The following is a 20499-nucleotide window of genomic DNA, read 5'->3' as shown; positions in this document are numbered from 1 at the left end:
AGCTTGGAAATGGCGCCAGAGAGACAGCTGCATGACTCAGTATAGAAGATGAAAGAGAACTCAGGTTCTCACAGAGAACTGACACTGAAGATCATAAGCTTCTCATATCACATCTTGCAATCATTGAATTGGCAAAGAATGAAATAGTCTATAATCTTTCAATCTGACTACTTTTGAAATTCATTGATGAGTTACAGAAGAGAGACATCTCTACTACAGCTTAAATTCAGAAGTTGAAGAAGAAAGAATCTGGTTTGAACTTGAAAGAGACAGGCTCTGAGTGAGATGATGCTGCTAAGGAATCAAGTTACTGATAACTAGAAGAATGTGAACTTCTACTGCTGAATGATTCAGTCTTCATCTCTTGTAGTAGAGTGATGTGTCAGAAGTTATTGAGAATTCATTATAATGATCTCCATGCAGGGCACTTTGAGTTAGAGAAGACTGAGAAGCTTCTAAAACATAAATACACTTGAGACAAGCTTCAGACAGATGTCAAAGAGTATGTTAAAACTTGCAATATCTGTCAAAGAATAAAGGTCTCATGACATAAGTAATACAGTGAGTTGATGTCACTGCCTGTTTCAAAGAGCTCATGACTAGACTGACCGTGTGACCGTGTCTGAGACCAGGACCAGATTTTTTGATAGTTTCATTACCAATTCGACTGATCCCATTACACGGTTTTAACATTAGATAGTAGTTCCATACTGTCTCAGTGGGACTTACTGTCTACTTTTGTCACATTTTCCAAATGGGACCATGATTTCCACTTCTCAATTTAAATTATTTTTATTGCTTTAAATGACTTTAAATCTCATTTGAGCATTACCAAAAAGCGTTACTTTTTAAAAAATTAAAAATAGTCTAAAAAAAACCTTAAAATGTCTAAAAATAGTAACTTTATGCCAAGAATGAGACTAAATGGGACCAAATGGGATCACTTTCTCATTTTTTTCAAGTCATGGTTCCATTCTAAGATCTGATATATAGTCACTTTACCTGTTTTTTTGATAGCCAGTCCCAGCGGGATTCACGCCAAGAAATGTATGGGACCAGACCAAATAAGACCAAACGTGAAATTCATGGTCCCAGCGGCCAGTCTACTCATGACAGAATCTATTAATGAATTTCATAGTTGACCTGTCAAAGTCAACAAGAGTCAAAGAATATGACTCAATTTTAGTCATTGTTAACTGCTTCATAAAGATGATCAGATATATCTCTACTTATAAAAAGATTAAAGCCTCTGAATTGACTGACCTGTTTTTAGATATTATTATTCATAATCACAGTGCTCTGAAATTGTTGATAACAGATCAAGAATCCCTCTTCATCAGCAAATACTGATCAGCTTTTTACTATCATCTTATAATAAGATGTCTTCTCAGTATCACATTTCATCTGCAGACTGATGATCAGACTGAACATCAGAATCAGACACTAGAACAGCATCTTTAAGTGTTCTATTCATATTATCAGAATGATTGACTCAAACATCTTCTGACTGCTGAATTCATATATAACAATACAAAGAATGCAATCTTAAAGATATCTCCTTTCTATGCTTGTTATGAATATAATTCTTTATTACTCAGTGACATCGCGGATGACATTTCAAAGAGAGAGATAGACAGTCAAAATATCAGATAGATACAGAGAATGAAGTATCTCTCAGTGTCAGAAGTAAAAGTGAGATTGAAACTTTTGAATAAAATTCATGAGAAGGCAGTGAAAAGCATTCATCACACTCAGAAGTGATAGATAAAATACTACAATTGAAAACATCTTCTGATAAAGTTCTCAATAGAGAATCAAGTGCTACTTTCAGCAAAGAATATCAAGACAATGAGACTGTGTAAGAAGCTCAGTGAGTGATGACTAGAATCTTTTCTAATAATAAGAGTGATGAGTAAGCAGACATATAAGTTGAAATTACTCACAGAATTGAAATCAATTCATTCTGTTTTTCATATTTTCTATTTGAAGCTCTATAAGTAATATCTCAGAGCAGAGCTGTCTTGACTGAATAATATCAAGATTAAGAGTGATACTGAATATCTTGTGAAGAAAATATTGAACAAGTGAACACATTACAGTAAGCTTCAATATCTTGTTAAATGAGAAGATTATTCATTATCAGAGAATTTATAAGAACTGCTTGAGTATTTGAAAAATGCTGAGAAAGAGATTACAATCTATGAGATAACTAGTAGAGATTACTCTGTTACATGTCAGAGATATTGAGCAAGAAATATCACTTAAGACTTCTTATTTTTCTCAAAGAGTTTTTTAGAGATAATCTTACAGTGATGAGCTGATATCTTATAGACTCTGTAGCACTCTTCTTCTATTTTCTCTCAAAGAGTTTTTAGAAGTTTAATGAGACTACACAAGTGTAACATTTCTGAAGTGATTAAAAGAAAAGAGATATTTGAAATCAATAAAAAGATTAATATTATTGACTCACAGACTGCTGCTATTCTAATGAGGCTGCAGCCTGCTGAAAAAGTAAAAAGAGAAATCAGAGTCTACTTATCAATAATTACACTCTCACTAAACTCATTCTTCACTGTTAAAGTCTTCAGTATCAGCATCTTTATCTGCTGAGAAGTTAGTACTGCAGTGCTGCAGAGAAGCATACTGCAGAAGAGCATGAGAAATACATGAAATATTAACTTATCAACTTACAAAGCATCTCAGTCATCTGCTTCAATTGAAGTGAGATTCTCTTCAATCAATGATTGATCTTCACAGTGCTTTCAATAGCAGTGCTGACTAATCTCTTCTTGAAGCCAGTCATTCTGAGATGTTTTTTTATCTCAGAGACTCACACTTTTGTCTTCTTTTACAGATGAGCAAGAGAGATCTTCTCAGTCTTGATGAAATCTATTAACACTTGAAGCTCTGAGACTCTCACTCTGTACTGCTTGAACATCTAGACTTCTTATCAGAGTTAATATGATATCTTTCTGTGAAATAATACTTATAGAGAGATAGAAGTTATTGTTACAGACATAACAGAAACAACAGAAGTGAGAGAAGAAGCAGATGTATAAAATTCTCTTCTTCTTCAGCTGCTTAGCACAGCACAGACAAGTAACAGTGTCAGTCAGAGACCACACTGAAGCCTTCTCACAGAGAGAAGATGAAGAAATCACAGGATTCTGCAGACTCAACCTAGCAGCATTTCAAGCAGGGCTCAGGTGTGTGAGAGAGAAACTACAGATTGAGCTTCTCAAAGCCACTGTCTCTGAAATCAAGCTCTCTCCAGATTCCTCTCTGAATGATCACACAAGGTCATACATTACTGTATTAATGAGAAGGGGGGACGGCGTTGCAACAGTGATGAGAGAGGCAGAGAAAGAACTGAACACAGATGAATTAATCAGCAGAAGAAATGACATCTCACTGCAGGGCATAGTGACTACTGCCGCGGCTGTAAGAGAAGTAGAAGAAGAAGAAGAAGATGTGGCAATGAAAGCAGTGCTTTCACAGCTCAGTGACACTGCTGTCTCTGCCTTCAATCTGGCTTTCTTGACAGTCACAGAGACTGCTGCTGCATCATGAAGATATTTACTCACTAGAAAATATCAGAATAAGTCCTTGATTGTTCTTCAAGAATGATACTCTTATACACTCACTGTTATGATTGAGAAAGAAGAAAGAAAAATGTTTCACAGAGAGAGAGAATCTTTTTAAAAAATCCTATCACTACTGTCAGCTTTGCTTCTAAAACACATCACTTTTGCAGAGAATTTCATATATAGAACAGAATATAATGAGAGATCTGTAAGTCACTTATTAACTATATTTTCCTCATTTCAAATTGATATATAAGGAACCCACTTATCATGCATTTGATTTAAATGAAGATGAGAAAAGAAAGATCTACATAGTCAGTAGAACAACTCATCTATTTCTTTGTATCACATGCAGCACATACACTGTTAATCAGTTAATAATCATTGCTATACAACAAAGATAATTTCTAATCTGATAATCTTGAGAGCATAGAAACTATATTCTTAAGAAGAAGAGTATTGTCATGCTCTCAGCTGTGCCAAGGCCTCATTGCAGTTTCACATAACTCATTACTTTTATACAGATGATTTCATTCTGTCTGAATCAGTTTCTAATCACTCTATGACATCATTCAGATATATTATAGAAAGATTTAATTGATGAATATGAGAACTCTGCTTCTATATGAGATCAGCAGATTACTCTTTCTTGATAATAAGATGCTGCTGAGGTATCACTCCAGCTATTCTCACTCATGAAATAGAAGAAGAGTATTCATTCATTGTCTATATAGAATAGCTAGATGCTGACTTCTCATCAAAGAAGTCAGTAATTCATTTTACTTCTACTGAAATATATACAAGAGTTACTGCATGCCTCATACAATCTTCTTAGTGTACTAAGTATCATATCTGTGATATTCTCACAATAATCTTGTAGCCTATGAGCTCGCTATTCAAGCAAGACAGTCAAGCTCACTCATACGGCTTCCCAAACAACTACCCCTACGTGACGCCGCCGACTAGCCACTGCTTCGGTTCCGCCATGTTACACCTCTATTTCTATCTCTTGTATAATCAATAGAGCTAGCGGCTCTTGACTACACACAACTATATAGACTGAAGTTCATGAATACTATTTACAACTCAGCTTAAATGCTATTATACATTTAATCTCTATATTTTATCTTTCTACTGTGAACACTTCTAGTAGTTAACAGTATATATTATATCAAGCTGCAAACACCTGAATAATTGTCTGCAAGTACTTATTCTTACATTTCAAGCTCAGTTAATCAGCAATTATCTGTTATGACTGAAAGAACTAGAAACTTGTATACTTCAATCTCTGTGAACTCTACTACAGACACTCAGAAGCAGTTATCTGAATTATGAATAATCTCTGTAAAAGAAGTCTTAGAGAACTTATCAATCATTCACAGAACATCATTCTTTACATCTGTGACAGAGTGTAAGAAATCCCGCTCCTCGCGGATTCTTTACCCCTATTCCTATCTCTCATGTAATCAATAGGGCTAGCGGCCCTTGGCTACACACAACTATATAGACTGGAGTTCGCGAATACTATTTGTAACTCAGCTTGAATGCTATTATACATTTGATCTCTACATTTATCTTTCTACTGTGAACACTTCTAGTAGTTAACAGTACATATCACATCAAGCTGCAAACACCTGAATAATCATCTGTGAGCACTTATTCTTACATTTCAAGCTCAGTCAGTCAGCAATCACCTGTTATAACTGAAAGAACTAGAAACTCACATGCTTTAACCCCTGTGAACTCTACTGCAGGCACTCAGGAGCAGCCACCTGAACCATGAATAACTCCCATGAAAGAAGTCTCAGAGGACTTACCAACCACTTGCAGGACACCATTCTCTGCATCTGTGACAGAGAAACCCTCTGAACCCACAAATGAATCAATCTCAGTGAAGAACATTCTTGAGCATCTCTCATGAGATCAAGCTATTTTTCTACAAGAAATGCTTACTGCCTGCAAACACTCTTAAATCAAGTCTCTAGACATGATCTTCAGAGACACCTATGAACTGAAAAGAAACTTTCTCAAGCTGCAATCACTTAAGACCATCTATTAAATCATAATCTATAAAAGCTTTTACAAGTTTGCATTTGAAATTGACTTACAAGCCCAGCTGTGTGACATGAAAGATGAAGAAGCTGTCACCTATGTAATAACAGGCCTCTATTACACTGAAGCCAAGGACTGGCTGAATCATCTAGAGAATGATCATGAGAGATTCTGATGATCTGTTCTCAAGACCTATCTAGAGAACAAGTTGAGAGACTTCATGAGCTGGACAGAGAACACCTGGGCTGTGATTACTAATATTAGAAAAAGAGATGAGAAATTTGATGAAGACTACTTACAGCACTTCATAGAATTGTGACATGAATTGAGATCTGTGAAAACAGAGTTCTGAAACAAGATCTGAATGATGATGTTTGTGAAGAGGCTGAATAAAGATATGCAGAACAAGCTCATTGAGCAAGGCTCTAAGCTCTTGATCCTGAAGAAACTGATGACTCTCATTCATCACTTACAGATCACTGTGAGAGTCACAGATCTGTGAAGAGCAAATCATCAATCAGCTCTGCAAGGGCCAGAACAACAGAGAACAGATTTGTCAGAAAAAGATGACAAGACATAGAGAGATTTATATCTGACTGCTGAGCAGAGAGAGAGAGCTTCACAAGCTTCTGTGAATAGAGTGCACAATAGAAAGATTAAGAAAAAGAGACTCTGCTTCATCTGTTCTAAATCAGAACATCTTCATACAAACTGTCTGAATAAATCAAAATAGGAATTTGAGAAGTTACAGACAGAGTCAGCAACAGCCTTCTTAAGAGTCTTGAAGCTGACATCTGAATCTGTTACTTCTTCAATAAAAATGCTTGCTTGCAGAGAGAGACTGCACTGCAGTACTGCTGTCTCACAAGTATGAAAAGTATTGATGAACTCAGAATCCCAGGTCACTGTGATGTCTCTAAAGCTCACAGAGTGAATGAGCTGAAAGATGAAGACTGGGAATCTGCTCTTGTAATAAGCAGGGTGTGAGAACTCAGACCTGAGAGCTGAGAGACTTGTGAGAATCATCTTTGAATTGCAAGATCTCTCTGAAACCTGAAGAAGATTTGTGAAAACTGTGATTATTACAGATATCACAGATGACATGTATTTGAGACTTGTATAGCTTCAAAGACACAATTCACACATAGCTGTCTGTAAGTCAGGTTTATACTTCCAATCAGTGTTGACAGACTCACTTATGAAGATAGAAGCAGTTGATGCTGCAGAGTTGATTAAAGAAGATAAGCTTATCTATGTAATAACTTTACAAGTGTCTGAGAATCTTGTGATCATGAAAACTGAGCTTCAGATATCAGAGAAATACTGAGATCTTGCAGAGGTGTTCAGCCCAGCTAAGGCAGCTGAGCTTTCTTCTCACTGTAAGAAGAATCTGGCAATAGATTTGATAGAAGAGCAGAAACTCTTCTGAGAATCAATCTATAAGCTCTCTCATCACAAGACAGAGGTCTTACAGACCTATGTAGAGAAGAATCTGAAGAATGACTTCATCTGATCTTCACAGGCCTCTGTGAGAGTCTCTGTGATATTTGTGAAGAAGAAGGATAAAGATCTCAGATTGTGTGTAGACTACTGTGACCTGAACTTCAAGATAACAAAGAGCTGCTATCTTCTGTCTCTGATTAAGAATGTGATCAACTGTCTTGTGAGAGCTGTCATATTCACATAACTGAATGTGATCAATGCATATGTATAGCTGCAAATACAGTCTGAGAATGAATGAAAGACTGTCTTTAGAACTGCACTGAGATTGTTTAAATATCTAGTGATGCCTTTTAATCTGACTAATGTTCTCACAGCATTCCAGTCTTTCATTAATAAAACACTTTGTGCATATCTGAATGTCTTCATGATAATATATCTAAATGATGTGATGATGTATTTTATGAAGAAGGAAGAACACACTGAGCATGTGTGAAGTGTGTTAAAGATCTTAGATGAGGCAGAACTGTATGTTAAGCTCATGAAGTGCAACTTCAGTGCTCATCAGATTAATTTCCTAGAATATGTAATCACTGCAGATGATATTCAGATAAAATCTTCACAGATTGAGACTATTCTATCATGATCAGAGTCAACTAGTATTTATGAGATTCAGATCTTTCTGAGTTTTGTGAATTTCTATAGACAGTTTATCTTTGTGTTTGTGAGAATCTTCTTGGCCCTTACAGACATGCTGAAGAGTGAAAATAAGAAGAAGTCATTCTGTGAATAGAGAATGAAAAGATTGTTGAGAAGAAAGAACTGTGAGAACTTTCTTACTTCAGAAGCTTACAGAGTCTTTGTAAGATTGAAACAGGTATTTGCAGACATAGTAATGCTGTTTCACTTTGATCTCTTACTCTTAATCAGATTAGAGACAGATGTCTTCTTCTTTATGATTTCAGAAATAGTCTCACAACTACAGTCAAATGAGAACTGGGTTTCAGTGACCTTTTTCTCATGAAAGATACAACTCACAGAGATCAACTATGACATTCATAATCAGAAGCTTCTCATAATAGTGAAATTCTTTCATCACTGATGTCACTACTTCAAGAGCCTCATGACAGTGATTACTGTTAGAACTGATCATGACAGCTTGCAACAGTTTGCTTCAATCAAGAAACTCTCACAGTGACAGGTTCACTGAGCTCAGAGACTGAGTGAGTTCTGATTCAAGATAGAATATATCAAGGGAACTAAGAACTCAGCAGATGAACTCTCTCACAGATCAGACTATGTTAAGAAGGCCAGAATGACAGATATAGAGAGACTAGAGAAGATAGAAAAGCTTCACAGAATGCTCAGACTGAGTGTTGCAAAGAGATTGACTGAAGAGTCTCTCAATCCCCTGTAAGAGAAGAGAGAGAAGAGAGGAGAGAAGCCTGTGCAACTACTCTCTATAACACTGAGAGTCAACACTCTGAGAATCTCTGCAAGGATTCTTGAAGAGGGTATCTATAATCTGAAGAGTTTGCAGGCTTTGAGAAGCATCATGGAAGACCTGATGTAAGAGAAAACAGAGCACAAGTCTTTGCAAGGTCTTCTATTCAGATTGTCTGAACTATAACTGAAGAATAAATATGCTCAGTATATTCAGAAACTGCTCATGACAGGAATCAACCCTGCAGAAACAAAGGATTGAAGAGACTTAAATAATCTCTTGTGAAGAGAGGGCTGGATTTATGTGCCTGTAAATGAGTTTCTATATGTAGAACTCATTAAAAGGTATCATGACTCTTCTCTAGCAGGTTATTTTGCAGACACTAGAACTCATGAGCTGCTTGCAAGGAAATACTTCTGACTGAAGATGCAAGGACTTGTGAAGAAGATAGTGAATTCTTGTGCTATTTGTCAGAGTTTGTGAGTAGTGCAGTTCAGGTCATATGAAGAACTTACTTCTCTACTCATTTCATGAGAATCTTGGGAACAGCTAGGAATGAATGCTCTTATGAGCCTTTCTGAAAGCAAGAACATATATGATGCCTGCTTTGACAGTGTGCTGGTGATAGTGAATTACTTCATCAAGATAACACACTTTATACTCATCTGCAAGAACTTGAAGTTAAAGAATTTGACTCACATCTTCATCTGCAATGTGATCTGATTGCATGAATTATCTGCAAATATTATCTCAGACAGAGAATCAATCTTTGCAGAAGAGTTCTGGTCTGATCTGATGACTATACTGAAGATCTTGTAAGATTTAAGCATGACTTTTTATTAACAGACAGATGATCAGATAGAATATCTGATAAGTATATTAAAACAGTATCTGCAGTACTTTATCAATTACAATCAGAATGACTGAGTGTATTGATTATCACTCACAGAGTTCATGTATAACAACTTAAAGCATGTCAGCACAGATAAAACCTTCTTTGAGATACTCACTGAGACTCATTCATGAATGATCTTGATGAACCTGTGAGAGTACACTATAGAGTGTGATGATGTCTGTGAATGAGCTGAGAGAATTCAGAAGATTCAGGAGAAAGCTCATGAATTCTTGAGAAAGGCTTAAGAGTATCAGAAGAGATACTATGACTTCAAGCACATTGTGAAGAGTTTCAAGAAAGATGATAGAGTCTGACTGAGTCTAGAAAACATCATCACACAGAGATCTAGTAAGAAGCTGAATCTCTTGTGAACAGAGCCTTGTAAGATTGTGAAGAAAGTTAGCTTACAGTTCTACAGATTGAAACTGTCATCTGAGTTGCAGATGTACAATGTTTTTCATGTCTCTTTACTCTGTGAATATAAGAAATTCTCAGAAGAGAACTCTGTGACTTATCACTCTATTCATAAAGCACTAGAGAGTAAAAGAGAATATCAGGTCAAAGAAATTATTGACTTAGAGAAGTGAGATTGCAAGCTCTGATTCAAGGTTCAGTGACAAGAGTATTCTGACAAGATGAATGAGTTCACTTAAGAATCATCTGAGCAGATAAGACATCTACAGAAGCTGAGATATGACTTTCATACTACAAATTCTGATAAGTCAGAATAATGTGATCTTCACTAAGAACCTGGTTATAATAAAGATATTAACACTGTCATTTGCAAATCCTAGTCTACAAGATGATGAGTTTCTACTGAGATGAACAGTCTGTGATGTACACAAGGAAAGAAGAAAACATGTTCTCATTAAAGCTAAAAAACAAGAAAACAAACAGAGTCATGAATGCAATTTAGAGACTAATAAAGAAAAAATAAAGAAAACTCACACTTATATTATCAATATTTGTGACACTCAATTTCTTCACAACTATCAATTTCTCTCTTCAAAGAAGCAGAGAGTATCATGCCTGCAGTACAGACAATTATTACATTTGACATAAAGATCATCAGAAATGCACAGACTTCAGAGAAGCTGAACACCAGAATGTACACAGTTGTGACAGAGTCTTGAAGACTGGTCATCTGCATGTGTGATCAGATATTTCTTACAAAGCTGTATCTGCTCTCTCAGTTATACTGAAGTATTCAGCCTGGAAACAATGAGAATGTGAAGAGAAGGCTCATCTGCTCAGGTCAACTCTCATCATGAATTCATGACATTTGCATTGCCTTGACTACCCGGATTTTACAGGTACCTGGAGACTCATCTCTCATTGACAATGAGATTATGGAAATGCGCCGCAGCGCGAGGATCATTGGTAGAGAACCTAGGCATATTCACATATGCCTGGTCAGAGATTGTGCAGGCAGAGAGAGAGTGATTGTAGACCTGTGAGACTGCAGAAGACACTGACAACACTGAGAGCTTTGTAAGAACTGTCAGCTAGAGTCTGTAAGGAATTACTTATGAGAAGACTTATAGCAAAGAAGAAGACTGCACTGCTTAGAGCCAGGGGCTGGCCTGAGAAAGGAATGAGATGAGCTGCTGATCTGAAGATCAGGTGCAGTGGCAGAGCTGAGAAGAGTGAAGACATGATTGTAAGCAGCGGCACCCCTGCTCCACCAGCTGGCAAAAAGTGATTAGAGGAGTCACAGAGACACTCATGAGAAGCTTAACAACAGTCAGACATTGTTTATGAAGATATTAGAATTGAAAAAATTTTTATTCTTGAGAAGTTCTTGAATCAATATGTGAACATTGTCAGAAACACTCTCTCTCTGTCATCTGAGTAGAAACACTTCACAGATGAATGAGAATACTCACAGTTTGTGAGAATAAGAGCTGTTACAGAAAAAGAGAAAAGAAGATGAGATTCTGTGAACAGATCTGAGATATTTATACTACTCTAGAGAGGTTTGCTTACACTGTGAGTAATCTCATGAAACAGTCAGATCACTCTAGCAAACAAGAGTGATTGTGAATCACAGGCCTGAATCTTTCTATATGACTATAAAGAGTGATTGCAGACTGCAGACATCTTGATTCTACAATTCTACAGAGTTGATAAAAGAATGGAAAATTCCTCACAATTCTACAGTGTCAAAGAGCAATGATTTGTGAGAATGAATGAAAGATCAACTCATGAATGTTTCTCTTTGATGAGAGTGATCTCACAGAGAGTGATTCACCTGTGAGATGAATCTGTGTGATGATCACACAAGAATCTCATGGAAATAGTTAAGAGTCAACTGAAACTCTTCTGTATGAAAGATGCAAGATGAATCTGTATAGTAGTTAGAGAAGAATCTGTAGGTCACAAAGAACCTTGTGAAACAAGAAACTGAGTGACAGACTCTTTTCTCTTTGCAGTAACAAGGGATTTTTCCTCACTGACATTTTTTACAGATGTGAAGAGTTTTTAGTGAGTATCACTGCAGTGCTGAGCTGACTATGAAGTCACTCAGTGAAAGGCTTCGCGGACAAAGTCTTAGAGAGGGGGGGGTATGTAAGAAATCCCGCTTCTTGCAGATTCTTTACCCCTATTCCTATCTCTCATGTATTATTATTATTATTATTCTTCAATTATAGATGTATGCAGTCAGAGACTATGACATCTACCTGAGAACTTTAGTTCTCAGGGTTTTTTCTATGTCTGTAAAGTTAACTATTATACATTCATCAATTTCAGATATGCAAAATCAGAAAATTCCAGCTCAGAATATAAAAACTGTTTACAAATTGCAGTGTTTTAACATCTTATGATACTTTGAAATCATTTGACAATATCATGACAAAAGAAAAGAGAAAAAGAACACAGTCTCAAAGATAGACACATTAAATAAATAGATAGAAAGAAATTGAAAGAAAAAGATAAAGAAAAAGATAAAGTAAAGAGAGACTATAACAAAACAAATTATTAAAAGAGAGTGTATAGCTGTTTTAACAGACTATATCTGATTTATTTCCTCCTCTTCATACTCAGATAATTCTGAATTTAGCCATTTTCTTGTAGCTGCTTGAGTTTCTGATAGAAAGTCTATTAAGTATTTAATTCCTGTCTCAGTTGAGAATAAGAATCTCATATTTAATTGATTTAGATCATACTTCTCTTTCAATCTGGCTCTGAGACTATTGTATAATGCACAGTGCATTACAATATGCTCAGGATTCTCATTTGTATTGCAGAATGAGCATTCTATTGAGTCAAATCTATCATCAAATCTTTGTATATAAGATTTGAAATAGCCATGTCCTAGTTTCAGCTGTATTATAGATGAGAATATTTTCTTTTTACATTTAATTGAACAAGATTTCCACTTGGGTTTTGTTTCAAATCTTGAATAATGTATACTCTTCTTTTGTTTCTGCCAGCTTTCATTTCACTTGTCTAAACAAGATTCTTTTATTTTTCTCTTTATAAAAGACCAGGACATAATTTTTTGAATAGATCTGCTTAATTCTGCACCCTTTTTTGCAGCTGAATCAGCCAATTCATTACCATGAATATTCATGTGAGCAGGAACTCAGTGTAGATGAATTATCAGCTTTGATATTCTTCTCTTTTGAATTTTCAAAACAGAGTTTAAGATCAGTTCAAGATTCATTTGATCATTATGAATCTGACTATTTCTAAGTCTTTTTAAAGCAGCTTGACTATCAGAGAATATCCATGCCTCTTTCAAACAATTTCCTCTTTTATGAGATTTTATTTCAATGAGTTTGAAAGCTTTCACTATTGTAAATAGTTCAGCATCAAAGACTTCACATTCAGAGCCTAGATTCCAGAAATCTGAGATAAAATTAATATTATCTTCAGTATAAGCAATGCCTGCGCCTAATCTATTCAAGTTCTCATTTTTTGAGCCATCTGAATAAACCAGAATAGAGTCTTTTATATTGATTGTAGAAATTCTCTTCAAATGCTGTTCATATTCTTTCTCTTTTGATAGTTCACTTATTTGTAAGTCTATAAGAGATTCAAGCTTTTCTCTCCAGGGAGATAACTTCTCATGATCAACTTTTTCAACATTTAAAGAAGAAAATTGATTTTTAATCAGAGAGCATAGTCTGTACAGTTGAGAAGGCATTTTCTTTGAAGAATTATTTTCATTTCAATCAAGAAATCTATTTCAATCCAGTTCATTTCCAGAGTTAATTGATGGAAATGAAGAAGAGACTCTTTCTCTGATTATATGATTTGAGCTCATCTTTACAACTCTCAGAGCATAGTTCATACAGGCCTTTTCAAATCTAATAGCAGAAGGAGGAATTGAAGCTTCAATTTCCATTGCTTTAATAGGAGATGATTTGAATGCTCTCAGAATTCTTCTCAAGGCTCTGTTTTGCAGACTTTGAAAGAGTTCAGTGAAATTCCCTTGATTATTCCACCAAACTTGAACTCTATAATCAGCTACTGATGTGATACAGGCTATATATAACTGTCTCATAGCCTGAAAGGATAGACCTCTCTCTGTATTTGATAGTCTGATTATGTTGTTCAATAGTCTTTCTGCCTTGACAGTTCTTTGTTGAATGTGATATTTAAAATTCAACTTGGAGTTTAACCATACTCCTAATCATTTGACATTTACACTGGGTTTAATCTCTCTATTTAAAAGAGTTAGAGATAGTTCTTTCTCATTGAGTCTAGGAAAGAAATGAATTAACTCAGTTTTATTCATATCAAATTGAATTTGATTGATATCTGCTCTAACAAAGATTTCCTTTGCAGCTTCTTCAATTACTTTCAAATTCTCTTTGATAGTTTTTGAGCTGTAGACTAGATCAATATCATCCACATAACTCAGAGATCACACTATTCTCATATTTCTATTTTTGAATAGATATGCAGTATATATTGCAAATAAAATGAGTGAGATTGAAGATCTCTGTGATACTCCTATTTTTATCTCAGTCTTGTCTTGTTTCATTTCATCAAAGAAGAGTTGTATAATTCTTTTAGATATAAAACAGTTAACTCATTTTATTAGAGAAAGTGGCAGTTTTAATATCTTCAATGTCTGAATTAACTTTGACTTTGAAACATGATCAAATGCTCTCTTTATATCAATAAAAACTGCAGTTGAGACCAGACCCTCATGCTTTGCTATTTGAATATTATGAATAACTGAGAGAACAGTGTCAATTGCAGAACACTGTTTTCTACCTCTCATTTGTTCACTGAATAAAAGAGAATCATCTATAGAGCTTATAAAAGATAGTTGAGTAGCTATTATCTTTTCTAAAACCTTTTCTAAACAGTTCAATAGAGATATTACTCTATATGACTTAGGAATTGAAGTTTTTCTATTAGGTTTTGCAAGAATCACTCCAGTGGCTTCTCTTCAGCATTCAGAATGATATTCATTTTTCAAGAGATTGAAAAAGAGCTCAAAATATTCATTCTTTAAGTAGGAATATGTATTTTGAATAATCAAGTGATTAATTGAATCAGGACCTGCAGCAGTTTTAACAGAACTTGAGAAGATAGCTGACTCTAATTCATCTTGTGTAAGATCAGGCCATTCCCAGTCATTTTCATCAATGTAGTTGAGAAGTGATATATTCTCTTCCTCTGAATCTGAGTCTGAGTCTGATGAGTTCTGAAAGAGAATTCTCATGAAAGCTTGACATTTTTTCTCAAAAGAGTTTGCTGTATATGATTCATTCTGAAACTCATATTCTAAGGCTGGAAGTTTTGCTACACTTCTTGTTTTAGTATAGTTAAAAGCTTTAAAAATTTCCTTCTCTTGTGCTTCTTCAAGAAATTTATTCCAGCAGTCTGTTTTAGCTCTTTTGATATCTGAAAAATATTCATTTCTGACAGCTTTGAACTCTTCATCAGATATTACATCATTTTTCCAATCTCTTCTAGCAGTAGCTAATTCTTTCCTTTTAGATGAGATATTCTCATTTCATCAAGGTTTTGAATACTCAGAAGATTTTCTTTTTGAAATATTATCTCTAACACTTGTTAGAATAATAGATGTAATAAGCTTCACTCTATTCTCAAGCATTTCATTTGAGATATCTTGACCAGAATTTCAATATAGCTTATTCTGTTTTTCAGATTTTAGCAGTTTTATGCTTTCTTCAACTGCTTTCCAATCAGCTTTTTCAAAGTTATACTGATTAGAGAGAAGAGGATTTTCACTCATTTGTTTTTCACTCAGTTCAATATCAAATTGAATAATCTCATGACCTGATCCTGATGTCTCATTTGAATCAATAAACCAGTTTACAAGTCTTCTTTTCATTAGATTTTGTGACATGAAGGTTAGATCTATAATAGACTTCTGTTTCATGCCTTTTCTAAAGAATGTTTGTTGATCAGACTTATTAACCAAATCTATTGAATGCTCAAAGGTTCATTCAATCAGATTATCAGCTCTCACTGCTCTCTTGCATTCTGAATTCCATCAGGAATGATGTGCATTGAAATCTTCTGCAATTATAGAGTTTCTTGATGAAGTTATGTTCAGAAATCCTCTATCAATTGTCCAGATATTGTTATTTTTCTTCAATGACTTTTCATTATAGATATTTATGAGCTGTATAGTATCAAACTCATTTTCTTTATCTATAATATCACCCATCAGAATATCAGGGTCAGACATGATATCAAATCTTAGATTAAATTGATATCTTGATCTCTTTCTTTTATAGATCACTACTCTTGACTTTATCTCAGACTTTTGAGGTAAAAAGCAGTAGTAGCTTGAATGAGAAATAACATATTTTTGCTCAGCATCAAAATTTGGCTCCTGAAGCAGTATAAAATCAACTTTTTATTCAAATGCAATTTGAAGACAAGAATAAATATAATTTGAGTTTCTATTCACATTATTTTGAATAAATGTGATTTTTGAAGAGTTTTTAAACTTTTTTTATTGTTTTTGTTGTATATTCATACTAAAAGAGAGTAGAGTAGAATCTAATCACTATCATCAGATAGTAGATTATAACTGTTCTGAAAAGTAGGAATCTCAACTGCTTGCATTATATCTAGTTTATCATCAGAGTCATTTCTCAATTCTCTAATCTTAACAGGAGTTTGAGGATTCAAGTTCTGTTTACATTTAGCTGGAGAGTTGGAGTTTGAAGACTTAGATAGTTGAGAGTTTCTTCTTTTTGAGCTTGTAGTTGTGAGTTTACTGGCTTGACTCTTCTCTTCAGTTCTAGATTGACTTTGAGCTTCATCTTTTCTCCAGTTCTTTTGAGTTCTAGAAGCAAACATACATTCTTTTGAGCTAGATGCATGTTTTTCTTTGCAATTAGAGCACTTAAGCAGAGTGTGTTGACAAATTTCACCTCTTTTTGAGCATGTTTCACATTTATACTCACTAGTTTTGTGATCTCTGGCACAGAATGCACATTTTGAGTCTCTAAAACATGAGATTGCAAAGTGTTCATATCTTTGACAGTTTGAACACTGTGTTTGAGCTTTGAGGTTCATCCTTGAGTCTTTGTATTCATGAACTCTCATTTTCAAACCTGCTACTCTTACTTCAGAGATCTTTGACTGTTCAAGTGTTTTTGTATATACTAGAACAGAGGCATTTCTCCTGCTTTGTCTGAACTCAATTGAATTTAGTCATACAGGCTTCTTTCTCAGTTGAATAGAGTTGTATTCTTTCAATTCATTTTTGAGAAGTAGCATTCCTTCTTCACAGTCAAAAATTTCAACTGGAATATTATGAAGAATGAATTTGTCTCACTTTTCATCTCTTTCAGATAGAATTATTGTGTTTAACAAAGATTCTACTGCTGACTTTCAGAGATTCTCATTCTGAATAAGGAATTCAGCACTGAATTCAGGCATTGTAGTCAGAATAATGAAGTTTTCAAAGAATGATGATTCAATTGAAGCTATAACTAGTTTTTGAACTTCAATATCAGTCATTAACTGAGAAAAGAACTGCTGATTAATTTCATTTCTGATTCTGAAAATGAGATTTGAGTTTAGCTTGTTTCTTTGCAGAATGTTCTGATTTGAGACTTTGAGAATAAGTCTTCTATTTCTGAAGATTTGAAAGTTTTTCTCTTTTTGCATTTTCTTTTTCACTTTTCTATGAATAGAGGCATGAGCAGTATTCTTCTCAGTTTTCTCAGAATTTTGAGCAGGTTTTGAGACAGTAGGTTTAGAGATAGCAGGTTTAGAGACAGCAGATTCAGCTGCTTGAGCATATGTTTTCTTCTGATTCAAAGAAGGAGAAGAAGAAGAAGTAGAAAAGAAAGAAGAGCAAACTGAAGAGTCAGTGATTGTATTAGAAATTTTCAAAGTTTTTTGAACTGTGTTTGAAATTCCAAGTTTGAACTTGATCACTTTCTGTAGTTGTCTAGCCTGAGCATGAAGAATTAACAGAACTTCTTCATTCATCTCACTCAGACACTGCTTTTCAAGAATTTTACTTGCTTTTTCAAGTTTCTGTATTTCAAGAACTTGTTGTTTCTCTATCTCTTCTTTCTTTCTTCTCTTCAGAATTTCAATCTCAGGAATAGCATTTGAGAAAGCATCTTTTTCCACATCAACTGAGTGTACTTTTGAACTCATTGTTCTTACTCAATGAAAAGTTGGTCAGACTAATTCAATTGAGATATTTATTAAACTCTTTTGAATTGAAAAGTTGGTCAGACTGTTTCAATTAAGAGGTTTCTAAGTCTGTTTTCAATTGAAAAGTTGGTCAGACTATTTCAAAAGAAGAATTGCAGACTTTTGTGTATAAAACACCTGATTTTTTTCACACTAGTTCAGTAACTAGGTTAGATTTTTGAAGAGAATCTAATAAACTAAAATTGATTTTTAAGATAAATCAATAAAATCTTTACAATCTCTTTCTTGGGATACAGTGAGGAAAAGTATGATATCAATTGATAGTAAATCAGATGATATGACAGTTTTTGAGAGAAAAACTGACAAAAAATAAATCAATTTTTTGAAGAGAAATTGATTAAAACTATTCAATTTTATTCTAAATTATTCAATTCTCCTCGCACAACAGGTATGCAACTCAAATCAGTTAATAAAGAGTGTAAAAAAGAATTAAGTATTAATGAAAGCTCTTCAGTCACTGAAAAAGTAATTCTTACTTAAAAGAATATGAAATTATGACAGAAAACAACTCTGTTTTTAATTCTTTGTAAGAATATTGTGTAAAACCCAGAGAAAAACACCTTACTTTTTTAAGAGAAGTAAAAAACTATTTCTAAAATCTTTTTTTTGCATTAACTGCTGCAGAAGAATGAGATAGAAACTGCTAAGATATGCACTACTGTATACCCTCTACCAAGACTTTCCCTCTTCAGAGTCTTGATATTATAGAGAATATAAGTCTGTTTCTATATGATAATATAAATATTGCCAGTGAGATGTAGAGGAACTGGTTATTTATATCTCAAAATAGAAGACTTTGTCAATGATTATATCAATATAGAGTTAATTCTCAAATTCAATAGAAACCTAGTGTTGCTGTTCTCAATCTCTTGCAGAATCTATTGAATATTGAGATATTAAAACTAGATTTAATATATCTCACTGTGCAGGGATCAAAGGCTCAGTCAGACCTTGAGATATACTGATTTTATAGTTGTCGTGTCTGCTGATTATGTATTGAGTACAGTTGCTGAGGTATCTTTTTGTACTTTTCTGTTGGGGATGGGCCAGATTGAGAGGGGTGGTACGAGGGCGAGACTTGGCGTTGATGTTCAGATACACTGAAGACAGACCGCGGAGGTTGCACTTCAGAAGTGGCCGTTGGTTATGTGCTTGATATTATCGCCGAGGTATCTTTTTGTATTTTTCTGCCGGGGATGGGCCAGATTAGGAAGGGCGGTACAACGGTGGGACTTGGCGTTGGTGTTTTGGAACATCAAAGATGGACAGGGTTTTCGCGGAGGTCGCTCCTCAGATATCTCCACAACTACAGATCGGGGATCTTCCAAAATCGAGAAGATTGGTGCATATGGCTAGGTCTCTTCACCTTACAATTTGTATGGCACTTTGGCCCGGGGTTGTGGTGTGGTAGGGGAGAACGGGGGATACTCCCACACAGGAGTTTTGAACAACGTCCGGTTCACGTTTGGCTGGATAACTCCACCACCACACAGGGTATGCGGTCGGCGATGGGGTCAGAATGCTCGTATGATCGAGGGCTTTTCGATGGATCTATCGGCGGGTTCTTATTCGAAAAATCGAGCGAGTTCGTGGTGGAGCGGTCGTTGCATTCTATATGCTATCTCTCATGTAACCAATAGGGCTAGCGGCCCTTGGCTACACACAACTATATAGACTGGAGTTTGTGAATACTATTCACAACTCAGCTTGAATGCTATTATACATTTGACCCCTACATTTATCTTCCTACCGTGAACACTTCTAGTAGTTAACAGTACATATCACGCCAAGCTGCAAACACCCGAATAATCGCCTGCGAGCACTTATTCTTACACAGAGGAATTCTCTGAACTTATAAATGAATCAATCTCAGTGAAGAACATTCTTAAGCATCTCTTACAGAACTAAGCTATTTTTCTACAAGAAATGCTTACTGTCTGTAAACACTCTTAAACTGAGTTTCTAGACATAATCTTCAGAGACATCTGTGAATTAAAAAGAAACTTTCTCAAGCTGTGACTACTTAAGATTATCTATTGAATTATAATCTATAAAAGCTTTTACAAGTTTGTATTTGAAATTGACTTATAAGCTCAGCTGTGTGATATGAAAGATGAAGAAACTGTTATCTATATAATAACAGATCTCTATTACACTGAAGTCAAGAACTGACTGAATTATCTAGAGAATAATTATGAGAGATTCTGATAATCTATTCTCAAGACCTATCTAAAGAATAAGTTAAGAGACTCTGCAAGCTGAACAGAGAACATCTGAACTATGATCATCAATATTAGAAAAAGAGGTAAGAAATCTGATGAAGACTACTCACAGTACTTCATGAAATTATAATATGAATTGAAATCTGTGAAAACAGAGCTCTGAAATAAGACCTGAATAATGATATT

General features: G+C 34.8%; 2 protein-coding genes across 2 annotated transcripts; both read left to right on the top strand.

Annotated features, from left to right (window-relative positions):
• Window positions 1-3318: 3318 nt before the first annotated feature.
• On the top strand, window positions 3319-3570 carry BDCG_16694 (uncharacterized protein; the record flags this gene model as incomplete). The annotated part of the gene is made up of 1 exon (XM_045425893.1): window positions 3319-3570. The coding sequence occupies one exon, from the start codon at window positions 3319-3321 to the stop codon at window positions 3568-3570; it is 252 nt and encodes an 83-aa protein (XP_045280319.1).
• A 15717-nt stretch (window positions 3571-19287) lies between these two features.
• Window positions 19288-20299, top strand: BDCG_16693 (uncharacterized protein; the record flags this gene model as incomplete). Its single annotated transcript, XM_045425892.1, has 2 exons — window positions 19288-19585; window positions 20277-20299. The coding sequence occupies 2 exons, from the start codon at window positions 19288-19290 to the stop codon at window positions 20297-20299; spliced, it is 321 nt and encodes a 106-aa protein (XP_045280318.1).
• Window positions 20300-20499: the final 200 nt, after the last annotated feature.

The sequence above is a fragment of the Blastomyces dermatitidis genome, assembly GCF_000003525.1.
Source record: "Blastomyces dermatitidis ER-3 genomic scaffold supercont1.3, whole genome shotgun sequence".
In the NCBI taxonomy this organism is placed as follows: domain Eukaryota; kingdom Fungi; phylum Ascomycota; class Eurotiomycetes; order Onygenales; family Ajellomycetaceae; genus Blastomyces; species Blastomyces dermatitidis.
The sequence above is the reverse complement of the archived record's forward strand: the minus strand, read 5'-3'. Positions and strand labels throughout refer to the sequence as shown.